At 44.1% G+C, this 17,351-nt stretch overlaps 2 protein-coding genes across 4 annotated transcripts in view; one reads left to right on the top strand and one right to left on the bottom strand.

The window, feature by feature from the left end:
- Positions 1-134: 134 nt before the first annotated feature.
- On the bottom strand, positions 135-12,750 carry TOMM34 (translocase of outer mitochondrial membrane 34). The gene is made up of 7 exons (XM_028735053.2): positions 12,471-12,750; positions 8,246-8,345; positions 5,936-6,088; positions 5,450-5,613; positions 4,505-4,652; positions 2,808-2,934; positions 135-1,869 (listed from the first exon to the last, which is right to left on the bottom strand). Exons 1-7 carry the CDS (start codon positions 12,589-12,591, stop codon positions 1,777-1,779), a joined length of 906 nt encoding a protein of 301 aa, XP_028590886.2. The 5' UTR covers positions 12,592-12,750; the 3' UTR covers positions 135-1,776.
- An 80-nt stretch (positions 12,751-12,830) lies between these two features.
- The window catches only part of STK4 (serine/threonine kinase 4), a 61,669-nt gene continuing 57,148 nt past the window's right edge, over positions 12,831-17,351 (top strand). The window contains exon 1 of one of the 3 annotated variants that reach the window (XM_077929259.1): positions 12,831-12,968. Coding sequence is in view for 2 of the 3 variants with exons in the window: in XM_077929258.1 (XP_077785384.1) it covers positions 14,943-14,974 (32 nt within the window). In the remaining variant the exon portion in view is untranslated. Of the gene's footprint in view, positions 12,969-14,788; positions 14,975-17,351 lie in introns of those variants that run through there. The other 2 variants (XM_077929258.1, XM_028735052.2) reach the window with 2 other exon arrangements.

Genomic DNA, 17,351 nt, shown 5'->3' with positions numbered 1-17,351 from the left:
ATGACTGTTCTCCTTTATAACTTGGATTTAGTTAAATTGTCCCAGGAGCCCAGAGAGGGGGTCACAAGCAGGCACTTGCAGTTGGCCCTGCGCTGCAAAGTGGACACGATTAATCTCCGTTTGACAACTACAAGTTGCGCAACCAAACATTTATTTAAAAGTTCAAAACACCAGAAGCATAGGCTGATTTGAGTTTTCTTCCCTCAATATTTCCAGATGGATGCGAGAGGCGGCTGTTACTAGACTCTGCTGAACAGTACAACATTAACAGTAATGGTTCCCTCTAGGGTATTTGGTGCCTAGCCTGCTCTGTGCATGGCTGTGTTAAAGAGACTATATGCAAAACTCTACCCCCTCCAACTTTAAAAAGGCATGAGCTCTAAGGCAAAAGAAAATGGGGATTATCTTGGATCTTCTCACTATTACAAGGTTGAGGGACTAACTGCAAAGCATGCTCTGGAGGGCAGGCTCAAAAGAAGCTACAGACATTTCTTGGCTATGGAATTTTGAGCCTAGTTTTCACGAAGAGCAGAAGAGCTAGTAAACCACTGCCTGGACACTATCAGAATGCAGGTGAAGCCTCTTGCAATAAATGCCCTTCTATTTTTAAAAAATGTAGAAAAGCAGGTGATGGAGAAGGCACCTGCCATTTCATTATCTGCTACAGAGCTGGGGAAGTGGTGGCACTCAAATGTTGCACTCTCAACTCCCATCTACCCTGGTCAGGGATAATAGGGGGGCACAGGTCACTCTGCAGAGGGATTCTTCGTAGTAAGAAACATTCTACCAGATGGGTACCTTACCTGTAGTCTGGAGTGCTAGAAGCAACATCAGTTTTATCAGCTGCTATTCATAAGGAGGTCTATGAGCAGGAAGGTAGGCAAAAGGTTTATGTACATGCAGATTGCTCTACTCTTCAGGGCATGTTCTTTCTATATGAAGCAGGAAAATTGGCTATGCCGGTCTACTTTCTGGGCTTCCTGCCCTCACCCCCAGCTGAAAGTTTAACCTATAACTACTTTCAAACATATATCAGAGGAGGGAGTGTCATCATAAAGTAATAGACGTGTAAAAAACATAACAGGCAATCAAGCTAAGCATAAATGAAACAGCCTAATCTAACAAAGAACGCAAGTCTGCAAAAGGTACACACAGCATAAGAGCAGCACAACGTACCAGACTCTTTGGTAAAGGATAAAAGCAGCATTAGATTTCTAAAGAACATTTCGAAGACCAGAACGCTCAACTGGAGCCTAGTGCACAAAAGTTAAGGCAAAGCAGAGACTACTTTTGAAAAACATACATCCGTCAGCCACTGTATCAGTCCAAGCCTTTAGCTTGCAATTGTGATGCTACCTACATAGATAAGCAGCTACAACCAGAGGCTTGCAGTTCTTCGCTCTGCAAAACACACCCACCTACCAAAAAATATCAGTTAAGTGCCGCCCTGTCTGCTATAATCTCTTTCTCAGTGAGTTAAGGTAAATTTTGCTAGAATAAGGGGCTTGCAGTACAGCTACCACTCTGGAACTTCTATTAGGAAGTTGTGACTCTCAGAAGGTCACACTGAACTTTTGGAAGCCTTTATAGGAAGAACAAATAACTCTGATAAAGCAAGGAACCAGAAAGATGCCAACAGGTCTGAAAGGTGAATTTTGCACCTGGCTCTGCATTCAGGCTGGTCCCTGTGATCACTTTTTTAAAAAAACAAAACAAAACAGGAAACGTATCTTCAGAAGGGTATGGTGTTGCCTTTAGCCTCTCTTATTTTAAGAGTTATTTTAATTCTTGCAGTAGTTTCTGAGCAGCACTGTTCTTTGGTTCAATTTTCAAGAGGCTGTTGATATCTGCTTTACTAGATCTGTAGTCCTGGAAGTAAAGAAAACATGTAGATATTTGGCAGGAGACAAATAAAGGTGCTCCCGAGAAAGCAAAAAGTGGCACCCCTACATTTAATAAAAATCTTTGGAATTTAGTGCATTCAGCAGCACTGCCACTTCTACAACCCCATCTCATGGTCTATAACACTACCTGGTATCCTTTGCAGCATATGGGCACCAACAACTCCCTGAATTTATTGTTGACTTTAGTAAACAAATGCTTTTGATTACTTTTTGGGATGCTCTCAATTCCCCCCGCCTCCTTGATGATCCCAATATTCTGAGGAGCCTGCCTTCAGCTGTTGCCCCAAAGCAGCCACCTTCCAGATGTCAACTCCTTTACACACCTCTAGAATGGGAAGACAGAAACTTCTAACTTCTAACCTGCCAGCAAATTTGGCCCACCTGGGGGTCCACTGACGTCAGCTGATGGGAAAAGTTTAATCTTGCATTGGCTGCAAACCTTGTTCTTGGCAGTGAACAGGATCACAAAGCCAAGGCAGCAGGATTTAATCCCTGTTCATCAAGAGAAGAATTTGCAAAACATTATCTGAAGCAGCTCTGTGCTGCTTCTCTAAGCAAGTGGGAGAAAGGAGTCTGTCTCACCACCCATTTGCTTAAAGGAACGTTTGCAAAGGGCTTTAAAACCAATGTGGGTTCCCAAGCAGCCAACATCCAGCTGGCTGTAAAGCACTTGGAAACCAGATGCAAGGGATTTTGAGAGGTAGGTGGAGCTACCCACCTATCATGTGATGTCACAATGACATGGTGTGATTGATAAAGATCCAGCCACTGGAGCCAGAAAGGTTCCCCAGCCCTGCTCTGGAGCAAATGGGGTGGAACTGGAGAAAAAGCTACATATCTGTTTGAAAATAAGCACTTCCCATACTGTAACTCAGTGACCCAAAATTATAGGAAGTTCCTTACCTTGAGCTCTTTATATGCTTGTGCTCGTCTGTAAAATGCTTTGACATTCTTTGGGTCCATCTTAAGTGCTTCTGAGCAATCCTGAATTGCTTCCTTGTACTGCTTCATATTCAGGTAGCAAAGAGCCCTACAATGTATGCAAGGAAATATAACAGTCTTTGGAAACAACTGCTATGGAAATCCTGCATTTGGAATGATCTCATACACCTAATAAAGGGTGCTGGGGGTAGGTGTTCAAATGCTCAATTTTTATTTTGAGACCCATTGGCTTCTCTCATAGAATGATTGCTCTTGATAAGTAGAATGAATGAATATTGCCAATACAATTGTCAAGTCCAACATCATCAACTCAACCATGATTAAGTTGTAACAATGCCCTTCTAAAAAGCTTGCTTTTCACACCCCACCCAAAAACTGTCATGACTGCTGTTTTCCTGAATGAGCTACACTGCAAGCATCATCAGCATCAAAATCATGATAATCATCTTCTCCTGCTTCTAAATGCAGTGGCTTTCTGCTCATCTGTAATAAACCAATGTGACTGCAGCCATTTGCACCTTGATCAATTAGGATCATCATCTTGCATAGCCACATTTCTAGCTTCTGTCAACAGGTCGTCCCCCCGCAAACTTTCAAGTAGACCTTTAAAGAGGCTGGAGCTAAAAAGATGTGGAAGCTGGTATTTTCAGGAAGCTGAATGCTGCACATAGTAAAACTATGGGCTCCTATAGAGTAGCGGTATATACAGAGCATAATTTGCATATACTATAATTACAGAACGTAACTAAACTATTTGGGAGGAAAGGAATCTACCCCGGTACCCTTAACACCTTTAACGAAAACAGAGCCCACAGGAACATATCAGCCAAAAGTACTAGGCTTCATGAGGATGACCTGTACTTGTGCATCCAGGCTGTTAGCAAACACTGGGTCCTGGAGTGTCCAATAACTTTCCATCTATCTATTGTCTCCCCCAATGGCCCCTTTGCAAACTCTGTCATGGCACCTACAAGTATGACTCCCAATCTACTGTTGGCTTATTCAAACCTAGCCTCCATGAGCTGCATGAATCAGGTGTTGGCCTTTTTAGGAGCACGGAGAGATTGATAATTCCAGAATTAGTAGTAAGGGAGAGCTCTTCCTGTTTCTGTTCTCAGAGACTCTGACTGGCCCCATCAAAGCAGATTATATTGTGAACTGCCCTGAGATCTACGGGTATAGAGCAGTATGGGAGTATAGGAGGGAAGCAGGGCATGCAAGTGTATGTTACACTTGAGTAAAAATGTCACAACCCCAAAGCATCCCCATTGACCATATTTGCATACAACCCTAAACCAGAATCCTGTCTTAATAACCTAAGATATATGAGAGTGATGAGCACCTGCAGGCACTCCCTTTTCTGCCACTTTTTCCCCTTCCCTTTGCATGAACCGCAGCAGAAGTCAGGATTCAGCACTAAGCTATAGCTCCCTGTTTCTTGCAACCCAGAAACTATTGTTAACGGCTCCAAAACAAGCCAGAATATGAAGCCAACTTTAAATTGTGCATTTTTGGCATTTTATGTGCAAATGCAGCCATTATCTTCCACCCACATTACAGTTTTAGGACTGGCAGTCAAAATAGTTTCTGATACAATGTGCTACAGCGTAATTTGAGGGTGTATACCTGGACCTGTCAGATGGTTACATTAACTTTACCTGTTAGTGTACGTTGCACCTTCCAGCTTATGGAGTTTTAAGCTTTCTGTGTACTTCTCAACAGCTTTTTTATAGTTTCCCTTCTTTACAAGCTCATTTCCTTCTAGCTTCAACACATTTGCTCGATCCATTGTGGCAGCAGTAGGCACTGAAATTCATTTCAAGAAAAAACACAGTGTAACCCTGAAAGCGGCTATGACAGAGGGCCAATACCACAAATACAAATTCAGTCCTTGATGTTTCAGAGGGTGGAACTATAACAACTGAAAGTCAAATTATTATGTTAGGATATACTTGTTAAAAGCTCCTTTTGAAGACTGCTCATCAAGGACACAAATTTAATAGCTACTCAATGCCAACACAAACAGCTAGCCTTTTGTGTTAGGTAGTAGTTCCAGCAAATCTCAGTGATTCTGTGAAAAAAAAGTGCTGGAGAAAAAGACTGTGCTGCAGTACCAGCTCTACGGAGCTGACAATGGGAACAGGAAACATATAATAGAAGCATATTCTTATCTAATACATGGAAATTGAGGTATATACACAAATGAAACTGTACTTTGATCAGGTCTGGGCTGCTTGTGATGCAGCAAGCTAAATGTAGCACAGCAGGGAAATTATGGAGAGCATCTGATAAGTTTTGAAAAGTTTTTATTGGTTTTTATTGCTGAGACAAGAGATCTAGAAAGGGTGGCTGGGTGGGTATGAAGCACATGGCAAGCCACAATGCTTGACTGATGGGCTGTGTTCAGTCTGGGGGTCACAAGTTCTGCAGATGAAGTGGTTAAAGTGTACCTAAGCCCCTATTCCCACCTCAGATTCCAGGTGGTTTCTCTAAACTGCCTAGAGTTATCAGAAAGATAATGCCAGTTGGAATTTGGATGAGTTAGTTGAGGCACTATGTGCTCTGTCCCTCATTCTCATCCCTAAAGCAAAAGAACTACCCACCTTGCTTTGTTCCTGCCGTAGTGTTTTCATTGCTTCTTGTAGTAGCTTCTTGGCTTCCAGGTGGGGGCTCCCACCGTCTCTGAGCAGAAACTGGAACAGATGGGATGGGTGGGAGCTTCTGCCGCCACTGAAGACCATCTTTTTCCAGTAAGGCTTTGGTCATTCTGGAAGAGGACAGTTATTAGTTTAGCCATTGTTTGACACGGTCACCTTCCCATAAACAGATAGCTAGCTATTATGATTTATACACCTCTAAAGCACAGAAGTTCCATTCCTAGATCTGGTTGCCTGGAATATAGACAAGATCTATGCTTATTTTAACAAAGGTGGGCTGCATCTTAAACAATATCAAACTGTTCTGGGACAACATAGAACCCGCTATCTAGAGGCACATAAACAAACCTAATTTGAAAGGAGCAAGAATGATCTAAAATATACATTAGATTTTTTTTGTACATTCATTTTGAACACAGAGCAGGGGATTACCGATTGACTCCATCATGTGCAGCTTGTACAGTGATATCAACCTGTAACACAGTTTTGTAGTCCACGTAGGCTAAATGATATCTCTCAAGAGCTTCATAGGCTGCTGCGCGCCTCAACAGGGGCTTGATTCCAAAAGGGACCAGATCCAGGGCCCTGAAATCAGCAGAAAAGGCAGCAAAAGATTACTGGATAAATAAAACAGCAGAATTGACAATGTTCAAACTCAGTTGGCGGAAGAGGGTTCACATGCACAGCACATATTTATCAAAATTTCAAGTATCTAAAGAGTTTGGGTGTCTCTTGGGCTCTGCAGATAAAATGTACAATACTATAGAAGCAGGGATGGGAAACTCTTGGCTCACTGGCTGTTGCTGGACTTCAGCTCTAACCTGTCCCAGGAAACCTGGCCAATGGGAGTTGTAGTGAAGCAACATTTGTAGGCCACAGGTTCTCCATCATATAAAAGTTATTTGAGCAAGCCACACCATTTCACAATGAAATTTTCCATAAGAATTCTTCAATCAATCCATCAACCTTTGATGGATGGTTTAGAACGACTGGGTCCAGCCATCACATTCACTGTGTGTGTGCGTGCCAGTATCTATACTCAGCAGAGTTACATCTCAACGCAGCTCCTTCCTTAGAAATGTCTTCGGGGTTGAAGGTACACACAGTAGGCAATAAACACTTGGGGATGCCGTAAAGATTCAGTGAAGTGTAGAAGTTTGCTTGACAGGCATAAATGCATACTGGTAGCAAATATATACAGACATTCACCACTGCTATGGTCAAGGCATGCTTAGAGTCCAACAAGAGTCCAAGACTAACTCTCCGCTTCTCTCACCACAAGGCGCAAGCATGAGACTCACAACAAGTTACACAGAACCAAAGAACCAAGTTCCCACAGAAAACTTCCTTGCATAGACAAAACAATCTTAGCCTTCTGCTTCTTCTTAAAACTTCTCTGTTCTTATCTGTTTCTAGAACAAATGATTCTCACACAGAGAGAATACCCAACAAGATTAATGTTATCTTGGACAGACTCCCCCTTCTTTATCTATGTTTAGCTGTCTATAGCAGCGGCATCACACATGGGGGTTCCATTCCAGAAATAGCTTGTACTGTAAGTGCAAAATTGTGTCCCACCAAAATTTCGTGGCTGCTGTCTGGCAAGCTTGGGGGTGGGGGAGCCCCATGCAGAGGCCTCCCCCATGTCTCTGTGGTCTTGCCTCAATCTTGCACATGTGGTGGCAGCATTGAGAGGGTGCATGTAGTCTTGCTGTGTCTCCACTGCCTTCCCTCACATCTGCAGCTGCAGAGGAGCATTGAGATGGTGGTAGCAGCAACCCAGCTCCCTTGGCTGTGCTTACCAGAGGGGAAGGTGGAGAGATGAAGGTGGAAGGGAGGCAGACAGAGACATGAAGGCAGAAGCTGCAGCTCCATTCCAACCTTTTTCTTCTGCCCGAGGCCTCTGTCTGCCTTCCTCCATCTCTCCCCCTCCACTTGCAGCCATCCCTGGAAGGCTACTGCCGTCGCTTGAGGCAATGCCCTTGCCACCACTTCCTTTCTAGTGGTCGCAGCTGTGTGTCATTGAATTTGTGCAGGTTAAATGTGCATGTGATGCTACTACACTGTTTTAAAATATATATTGAAAAGTATCCATATGCTGCTGCTTGCTTGACAATGGTTTGCAAGGAGCAGATGAAAGAAAATGAAAACACAGCAAGATAAATAGCACAAGAAATGGATTATAGGCCAGCTACTGCATCCAAAGATTGCAGAATGTGATCCCCCCCCCCCGCAGCAACTTCTTGCTGAAAGCAGTAGAGGGGGCATTTGTTTATTTGATTCATTTATCTTAACAATTTATTTATCCAAAAATAGATTTGAAATTCAAAACCTACAACATGGGGAACACAACTAAATTGAAATGAGTAAAACTATTTAACCAACAATGATTTGAAATGCCTGGTTACTGCTGCTGGTTTGGAAAAGTCACATGAACAGTCTTCTGTCCACCACCTATATTTTGGGAAGTTTAGGAACGAACACTGGAAGATAATCCTACTTCCAGCCAGCAGGGACAACAGAACAAGTCCCCCTCTTCTCCCCAGCCACTTTGTGGGCAAAGTGTGTTGTGCTTCAACCCTGTCTAATATTCCCTACCTGTAGAGAGTGGGTTCTGAATAGGCTGAGTTGGCCCTTTCTGTAGCCAGGGTCTGAAAGGCATCAAGCGGTAAGAGGAAGCAATCTATAGGAATATGTAAATTAGACTTCCATTCTCTTGTCCTCAGGACAGAAACTACTTACTCAGAACAATCCTTAATGCAGAGACTACAGTTCCCATCTTTCAAATAGCAGGCAGCACGATTGGACAAAAGAACACTCCTCTCTTCTGCATTTGCATCCCCTAGATATAAAAGGGAACATTAAGTCAGATTTCTAAGCATAAGTACCTCTGGTGCTAAGCAAGGTGTAGTGGGATTTGGAGATGCCTCATCTTCTGCAACAGAGATGGGGAACATGTGGTCCTCCAGAATGTATTGGAATACAACTTGTATCAACTTAGCCAATGGTCACAGGTGATAGAAGTTGTAGTACAACATCCGGAGGACCCCCTCCTCTGCAAGATGCTTCTTGTTACCTTGTGTAAAGCTTCAAGACCAGTAACTATGATGGAGGTGAGGACAGAGGTCACAACTGGAAAAAAACGTTAATGAATGGGGCAACATCTTAGTAACATCACTAAACCAGTCACTAAACCATCATTAACCAGCACTCTTACAATTTTTATTGCACTATAAAGAGAATATTGATCACAAGAATTCCTGATTGTCTGCCGTATCCCTTATTTGAACATGATCTTTGTGCTGTCCCCTCCCTATCCTTATTTACAGTGGTGCCCCACAAGATGAATACCTCGCAAGACGGAAAACCCGCTAGACGAAAGGGTTTTCCGTTTTTGAGTTGCTTCGCAAGACGATTTTCCCTATGGGCTTGCTTCGCAAGACGAAAACGTCTTGCAAGTCTTGCGATTTTTTTCCGCTCCCCCCCTTTTTCTAAGCTGCTAAGCCGCTAATAGCCTTTTAGCAGCTAAGCCGCTAAGCCTTTAATAGCTGCTAAGCCGCTAATCCGCTAATAGCGCTAATCCGCTAATAGGGTTGCTTCGCAAGACGAAAAAACCGCTAGACAAAGAGAATCGCGGCACGGATTCTTTTCGTCTTGCGAGGCACCACTGTACTACATTTCTAAGCTCTCCTTCAAAGAGCTCAAAGCAGTATATATGGTCTCCCATTCCCTATGCATATGGTCTCACACTCCAGTTGCATATTTTATCCTCACAGGAGACCTATGAGGCATGTTTGCAAATTTACCCAATGCTCTTGGTGGGTTTGAAGTTGGGGATGAGCGTAACTCAGTGACACACATGCTTTGGCTCCAGAAGGTCCTGACATCTCAAGGTAGGGCTGGGAAGACTCTTGTCTAAAACCCTGGAGCCAGTCAGCACAAAGAATACTAATCTAGATGAACCAATGGCACTGCCAAAGAAAGCAGATGCATTGCCGAAAGAGAGGGTAGGAGGTGGCATAAGCTTAATTCACAGCTACAGGTGCAAATTTAGAAAAATAATTACTGTAATTTAAATCCAAATATAATACGTCTAACTTATTGTTGAAAAACTGACAGGCAACCTGTGTGCCTTGTTCAGTCTGCTGTCTAGATGCTGATGGACAACTTCAAGGCTCCTGCTCTCCAATCATTATTTAGCAAGATTTTTACTTATTTGTTAAGCAGCATATCAAATTGGTTTACACAAAATGGTATAAAACACTCATTAGGTAGCCGTGAAACACTTCAAAAACAGTAAATATATTATCAGTATAAACACACTTTTAAGAACAAGGAGACATAAATGAAAATAATGTCTAATTTAAAAAGTTTAGGTGTTATGAACAGTACAACTAAAGCACCTGCTGAATATTCATCAGATTATTTAAACTGGACTTAGATTGCATAGCCCTTTAAACAGAGGACACCATACAGAGAGGTCTGTACTTTTTAAAGTATCGCTATCATTATACAAGTTTATAAACCACTTCACAGCATCAATGTGGCTTACATAGTGAAACCAGAACACGGACACACAAGCTCTAACAATAAATCAATTCAACAAACTCTAAAACAATAACACCATCCTAAAAACTCTGAACACAATTAAACTATTTATCAGATATAAAATTGATGTTTCATAAACGGCTGGGTTACACCCCAGGGAAAACCTATTAAACAGGAATGTCTTCAAAAGATGATGTCTAAACACCATCATGCTAGGCACCCATCTGATTTCAACTGGAAACTGACTCCTGAGAGCTAGAGCTGAAGCACTAAAAGTAGGACAGATAGCCATTCTAACCAAGGTTAGCTCCCTATAATCTTACACTGCTTACTAGTGTCAAACTATGGCCCACAAACCTCTTTCTGGGAGTTCCTGTAGGCATTTCCAATGCAGATTTCTTTGTAATTGGGTATGGAAGTGGAATAACACAATGTATGCTGTCTATAACTAGAATAAGGATAGATGCATATGCAATTTTAAAGTTACTTTAAAATACAAGAGAGTAGGGATCCAATTGCTGCCCATATATATATCATGTATATTTTTTTAAGTGGAAAGCTGCCAAAAAATAAAGCACACATGTGCTTTGTGTTCTTGATAGACATCACATGTATCTCTCTAACTATTATTGGTACCTCAGTGGGGGGGGAAAGCCTGTCAGATACAGCTCTCAGAGCCCATGTGATGTCCACACTAATGGAGAAAAGACTATAGAAAGTATAGTGAGTTTTTTTCAAAACAAAACAAAACATTCCTATTCCATTCTCTGTGGCCCCCACCAATCCAGAGAGCCCCACTTCCTTTCATTACTTCAGCAAGTGTATGGCTCTTGAGGGTGTCCCCATTTCAGGATGTTTTTGCCCTCCATCTAGAAGTCCTTCCCTTTCTCATGTTCAAGAAAGCCCTGACAGAGACTGTTAAAAACTATATATGCAGGAAGGGCGGGGGGGGGGGGGGAGACAAGGCCAAAGCCAGAACTCAGTTAAATCAACTTCTGTCCCTCACCTTAACTCCATTAGGAATGGAAGGGAAAGAAAGGAAACAGAAAGCAAAGTCTACAGCTCAGAGGCTGAGAAAGAGAAGAAAGGAAACAGAAAGTGTATCCCACGAGCTGTCCAACTGCTGGCTCTGTTTTTATGTTAGTAACCAAACTTACTCATTGTGACACAATTACTGCAGCAGACAGCCTGCTGACCTAATAAGTCTAAGGCTGTGGAGGAGCTTCAGAGGCTACCAGTAACAAAAAGACCGGGCAATTATGAAGACTTAAACATCTTCCACTCATCTGCCCACTGCAACCTACAACGTTGGGTGCCTTGTACTCCATGGGCTGCCAATTCCAGGAATATGTAGCGTGACAAAGAATGCTGTTCCATATTAATCCAGAGGACCATAAAGCACCACTACTCTACCTAAAGAGCTGGTTTAAGAAAAAGAAGCCCAGAGCTCCCAAAGCCAGCTAATGGGATGGAGTTTTTATATTCTGCCATCAGGTATGGTTTGAAAACTATTCCCGGTCTCCAAACGTACATAGTGGTATCCTTACTTTTGCATCAAACGCTTCAGGGTTCTCAATCTGGGACCTGGCGACACAACACAAAATGTTCCTCAGCACAGGATGGTTTTATGGGGGAAATCCAAACCACCATTACTATTAATTTCTGTATATATAAGACTTCACCTGGGTTAGAATATACAAAGTTACCTATTAGTCAGGCCACCCCACCATCTAGACTAGATACTACAATTGAGTAAAATCTCTCAGGGTTTTATCCAGCCCTAGTAAAATCCCTTGAGCTTTAGACACTGAGAAATAAACCTAAGACTTATCTCTCTCACACAACCCTACAGAGCTATTTAGGTCCCATCTCTCCTAGTGGCGGCTTCCTCCGGGCCTCCATTTAACCCACTGTAAAATGGGTGCAGTCCTATTTCGCAGGGAAGTTTTAAGGGCAAGCCCCATAAAGGCCCTTAATGACTCTGCAAATCAGGAAGTGATTCACACATGAGCAGGAGAAAAGCACAGGGTTGTTGTCATCAGTGCATGGGGAGGGGGGGGGGAAGGAACATTTTTTTGCAAGTTAAACATTCGCCGATGGAATATGGCTTTGAATCCTAATACTCGGCATATACGATTCTGGATCTAGTCACCCCATAGAAGTAATTTGGGGCAGGCGATATTTGAGACTTAAAAGACTGCACAGAACTAAGGGATGGGTTGGGCTGGCGAGGATGGTTGGGTGGGAAGACACATAACTTGCCTAAAGACAAAACGGGGGGGGGGGGGACCAGTTTATGGTGCAAGGCAGGAGGGCACTATAGCCCTGTAGATCCCCAGCCCAGGATCCCCAGCCCTCTCTGACTGCCTTCCCTGGAAACTGAGGCCTTGCCAGGGCTTTCGCCGCCCGCCGCCAGTACCTGCTGCTTCCAGTAACTCCAGCGCCCGGCCGTAGAGGGCGGCCGCCTGGCTGTATTGCCCGTTGCGGAACTGCTCGTTGCCCGCCTGCCGCAGGTCAGCGATCCGCGACGCAGGAGCCATGAAGCCGGCCGCGGGGTGCGAGGAAGCCGGCGCCGGCACTCGTAAAGGAAAGCAGCCGGGGCTGCAGCTTCCTCCTCCCTCTGCGCTCGATTAAGCAAGGGGGCGGGCGCCGTCCGCCAGAGGCTCCTCCTTTTCCCTCCAGGGGCGCCTGGGCAGGGCGAGAAGCGCAGGCTGCTCTCCGTGCCCGAAAGTTAGGCGAGGGGGCGGGACGCAGCCCCCTTTAGCACATGTTCGCTTTCTCGGGAGGAAGCCCCGACTGAGTCCGCTGCGAATTGCTTCTAAGTTTGCGTGGGAGGAAGCTGCGTCGAACTCAGTGGGACTTACTTCAGAGTAAGCGCGCCTCGGAGGCTCCGGCTGCAAGCGCCTTCCTTCCCCCGGTAATGGCATAGGATCGGTCTGCTTTCGTTCACTGCGTCCCCCCCCCCCCTTCCAAGATGAAGATCGGTCAAATGACCTTTCAGTTTGGAAGCGGCAAAATCCAACAAGCCCAGTTGCGCTATGGGGCTACAATCTTGCGCACGTTCACTAGTTGGGAGCAAGTCACTAAAAGTGCTTGGGCAGGAGATTCATACGAGGCAAAGCCTTGCAGTCCCGTCCGCGTTTGTGAGCAAATTCTATTTAACGCAGGGGGCCTTTTTATTTTCACACGAGATGATGGCTGCTAGTTAACAGAAGTTTATGCCGCGATCAATCTTGTTCTCTTGAGTAAAGGCAGCCCAAGTCCTTCGCATGTTTACTGAGGAATCAATCCCAAAGTCAACGGGCCTTCCTAGAAAGTGGCTTTAGGATGGCAGTCGTGCTGTACAATCTTAAAGTTAAGTCCTACTGTGTAGTGATTTGAGAGCAGGACCCGGGAGACTCCAACAAATCCTTCCAGTCCTTAAGTTCATTTTATTGCATTTCTTTACTGCCCTTCATTTGGGGATCACTGGACAGTTTACAATATAAAAACACAAAAATGTGTAACAGTAACAAACAAAAACAAAATCACACACACACACACACACACAGTTTAAAAGGCCATAGGTTGCTCAAATAGCCTGGGAGAAGAGGAATGTTTTTTGCCTGACATATGGGCGATGCTGTGCCTGTCTAGTTCAACCTATGTTGTTGCAAAAATACAATGGAACCAGATACTGACCTGGTGACTCCTTTGAGTAAATGCAAGGAGCAAGTGTAATGATCATAAATATGACCTGCACCCAGGTGAAGATAGGATAAGTGTATTAAGACACAATCCTTTTTTTAAAAGTATACAAGCGTCTACTCAAAAGTGAGCACAGATTGGATTGCTGTGGATTGCAGTGTGGAAAAGATACAAGTATAGAATGTCTTTAATATGAAGCACATTTAGAAATTACAGGGGAAATCATGCAGGCAAAGTCAAATGTGAAATTAATGTGTATCTGGAAAATAAGTATTAATTTGTAAACTTTTGAAACTCAGAAAAAATATATATAAAATGAATGAGTGGAGCTCCAACAGCCTTATCCCCAGGTAAGGGTGCAGAAGAATTGTATCCTGTCTTTACAGCATTAGAGGACTATTTTAGGCAGGTGCTGAAGATGTACCCTTTAGCACCTGAGATATAGTAAGACAAGCCCTATTCCCCTGCATGTAATGTTTTAACTGTTTTTAATGGCTGTATATTTAAATTGGCTTTTGACCTCCCCCACACAGTGGCAGGTAAGGAAACAAATTACAACATGATGATGACGTTGGGCCTGAAACGCTGCTAATTTTCTCTCATTTTGGGCAGCCATTTTGCAGCAGCATCTTATTTACAGAAGCCCCGCTTTGTTCAACGGGGCTTGCTTACTCCTTAGCTAGATTTAACTTCAGAAAGCACCTCAACGTTTTATTTATTGTGGCCTATAACCCTTCCTTCTGAGGCATAAAGAAAAACGCATCGTGATTCTTTATTGGCTTCTGAGGAAACGCGGGATGGGGGGGAGTCGGGGAGCAGCAGCGCAGCGAGGAGCGACATAGCCACGCCCACCGTGATTGATTTTTTTTTAAAAAAAACAAACCCCCTGGGGGCAACTGCCGCCAAGACCTGCGAAACCACGTGGCCTGGTGTCGCGCGGCCCCCTTTCTCCCTGCCCCGCCCCCTGCTGGTTTCCGGCTGGTGCTTGCCTGCGGGGAGGGCGGGGTTCTGAGGAGGAGGCGGCGGCGGCGGCAGCTGCGAGGCGGAAGTGCCTTTGGCGCTGGGGAGGCGGGGCCGAAGGGACTCAGCGCGAGCGGGCAGAGCAGAAGGAAGGCGGCGGAGATGGAGCGGCCGTGAGGAGGGGGAAAGCGCGCGCGCGCCCACACCCCGGACAGGCGGCGGCGGCGGCTCTCGTCAGGCGGCCATGGAGACTGTGCAGCTGCGCCACCCGCGCCGGTGAGAAGCCAGAGGGGAAGAGATGCGCGGGGATGGTCAGGGTGGCGAAAGGGCTCTTGCGCTGTCTGAGGGGGTGGGAGGAGGCGACCTGGGTGCATGTAGGTTACGGAGGCGGGTCGGTGCACTTCTCTTCCTCTTAGGCCCTTTCCCGCCCCCCCTTCTCTTCCTCCCGGGAAACGCGCTCCTTCTTCGTCTTAAACCTCCCTCCTCGCATCTTCCGTCGGAGTTCGCGCGCATGACCCAGAGTTGGCTAAATGCAACGGGAGTTGTGCAAAAAAGCAATGAAATAAATAGCCGCCCATAGGCAAAACCAAAGCCTTTTTGGGGAAACTGCCTGTGTCCTAAAGTTCTCTGCTTAAACTGGGATTCCAAAGTGATGTAGGTGGTTGGGACTCACTCCGCTTCCTATTTTTTTAGGATGCTTTTACATTTCTTTTGCAATTGCTCGCCTGCTGTAGCAACTGGAAATGTGGCCCCCGAAGAAATGAACAGTTTGGAAATGAATGTTTTGGTTTGAGGTCTTCAGCTGTTCACTTAAGACCAGGACTCGCCTTTAACCCCAACCTTCAAAATGCAGCCAGTTTATAATCTCATTTATTTATGCTGCTATATGGGTGACTGCTCCCCTTTTCTTCTGTAATTGTGCTCTGTTTCTTTCTCTTAAAGCCCAAGCATAAAACAAAGTGGATTATATTAGCAGTGTGACAAACCTTTGATCTGGGCAGGTAAACATGTGAAGATGTCATCCTGAGTCAGATGCTGATATGTCTTTTCCAAGTATTTTCTACTCTGGTAGCAGCTTTCAAAGCTCTTGTGTGTGTGTGGGGTGTGTGTTCCCAGCTGTCTGAGATGCCAGGGATTCATTCTGGGACCTTGTGCATGCAGAGCCTGCAGTCTTCCATGAACCTAAATACCATCCTTGAGTAGTGGAGCTTTGCATTGTTTTTACTGAATTATTTCATGTTACATACAACCTACATGAAAATAAGGTGTAAGCCAACTCAAACATGCAAACATCTGACTGCACGTAGGAAGTGTGTGTTCAGCAGCCCCAAATAGGAAGTGCTGGCCTCTTTTTGCAAATGCTTATTGCTCATTTGATGAGCATGGCGAACAGAAGTGAACAAGGAAGTCTGGTGCATAATGAGAAGTTCTAGATGACAAAACTCTTAAGATCCTTGATTAACCATGACCATAGAGCAGAATTGAAACAACGATGAATATGGTTAGAGACTAATACTTCAAGAATAACCTTCTGTCATTTATTAGTCAAAGATGGCTGAACTGTTAACATAATGCTCCCAAAGTGTTGTTAGGCTTTGGTTGCAGTACTGACTGAAAATACAGCTCACTATATTTTATGTTCTATCAGCTGGCAGAAAGCTGTCACCACAGAAAGCAGAATAGCATGTTGATCTGTGGAAATAAAATTAAAGAAAGATAGATAAATATGCTCTCACTTCCTTAGGCTGTTTTGGATTAAACATAGTTCTGTGAATTTCATCACAGGGTTCATAAGCAGTACGTTCCGGAATGATGTCTTAATACAAAATTTGGTTTTTAAATGTCTTTCTGGGTTGAGGAATTTAAGGAAGTTAAACTAGATCATTCAAAGAACAAATGACTCGACTCCTCACACCCCACAGGCCTAGAAAGGCATGTGTGTTGCCTGTCAGTTTTTAAAAGTAAAACTCCTGTTATTTATAACATAATGTGTACAATTTTATTTTTTCTCACAGTTATGATGTTGCTGGTAGAAATGGATTGTTAAAGAAGTACATTTTACTTCATTTAATTGTGATGTTTCCTAGGGTGGGTCCACATGTGTATTCAATGTGATAATGTCAGTGGCCTTATCATAACTTCCCCCACTCTCCCCAGGCTCATGCTTATTCAAACAGTAATGCCTGATAACATGCTTTGTGGTTGCTTTTTGGTTGTATGTGTTGGGCTGTAATCATTTAGCATTAGGAAAAGAGTCTCTCTCCCCCCTTACCCAAATGTTGCCTTCTTCCCTCTCCAACATAGTCCCAAAGAGATTAGAAACTCCTGTTTCCATTTTTTAACTGCCATTCAGTGTTATGTCTGAACCCTAAACTTTGGTTAATTTTAACTATGGTTCGTGAAAACAAGCCATATTCTTGAACTGTGCTTTGAAGTTTACTTGTTCCCACTAATCATTACAGTGGTACCTCGGTTTATGAACAGTTCTGTTTACGAACTGTTCCGGTTTGCGAACTTTATCTTGGTCTACAGACAGAAGCCGAACTGTGGAAGGGCCCTGGCGGCGGGAGGTCTCATTAGGGAAAGCGCGCCTCGGTTTAAGAACAGACTTCAGGAATGGATTAAGTTTGTAAACCAAGGTACCACTGTATTA

The sequence above is a fragment of the Podarcis muralis genome, chromosome 5, assembly GCF_964188315.1.
Source record: "Podarcis muralis chromosome 5, rPodMur119.hap1.1, whole genome shotgun sequence".
Taxonomy (NCBI): Eukaryota; Metazoa; Chordata; class Lepidosauria; order Squamata; family Lacertidae; genus Podarcis; species Podarcis muralis.
Note: the sequence above shows the minus strand (reverse complement) of the source record. Positions and strands in the feature narration are given on the sequence as shown.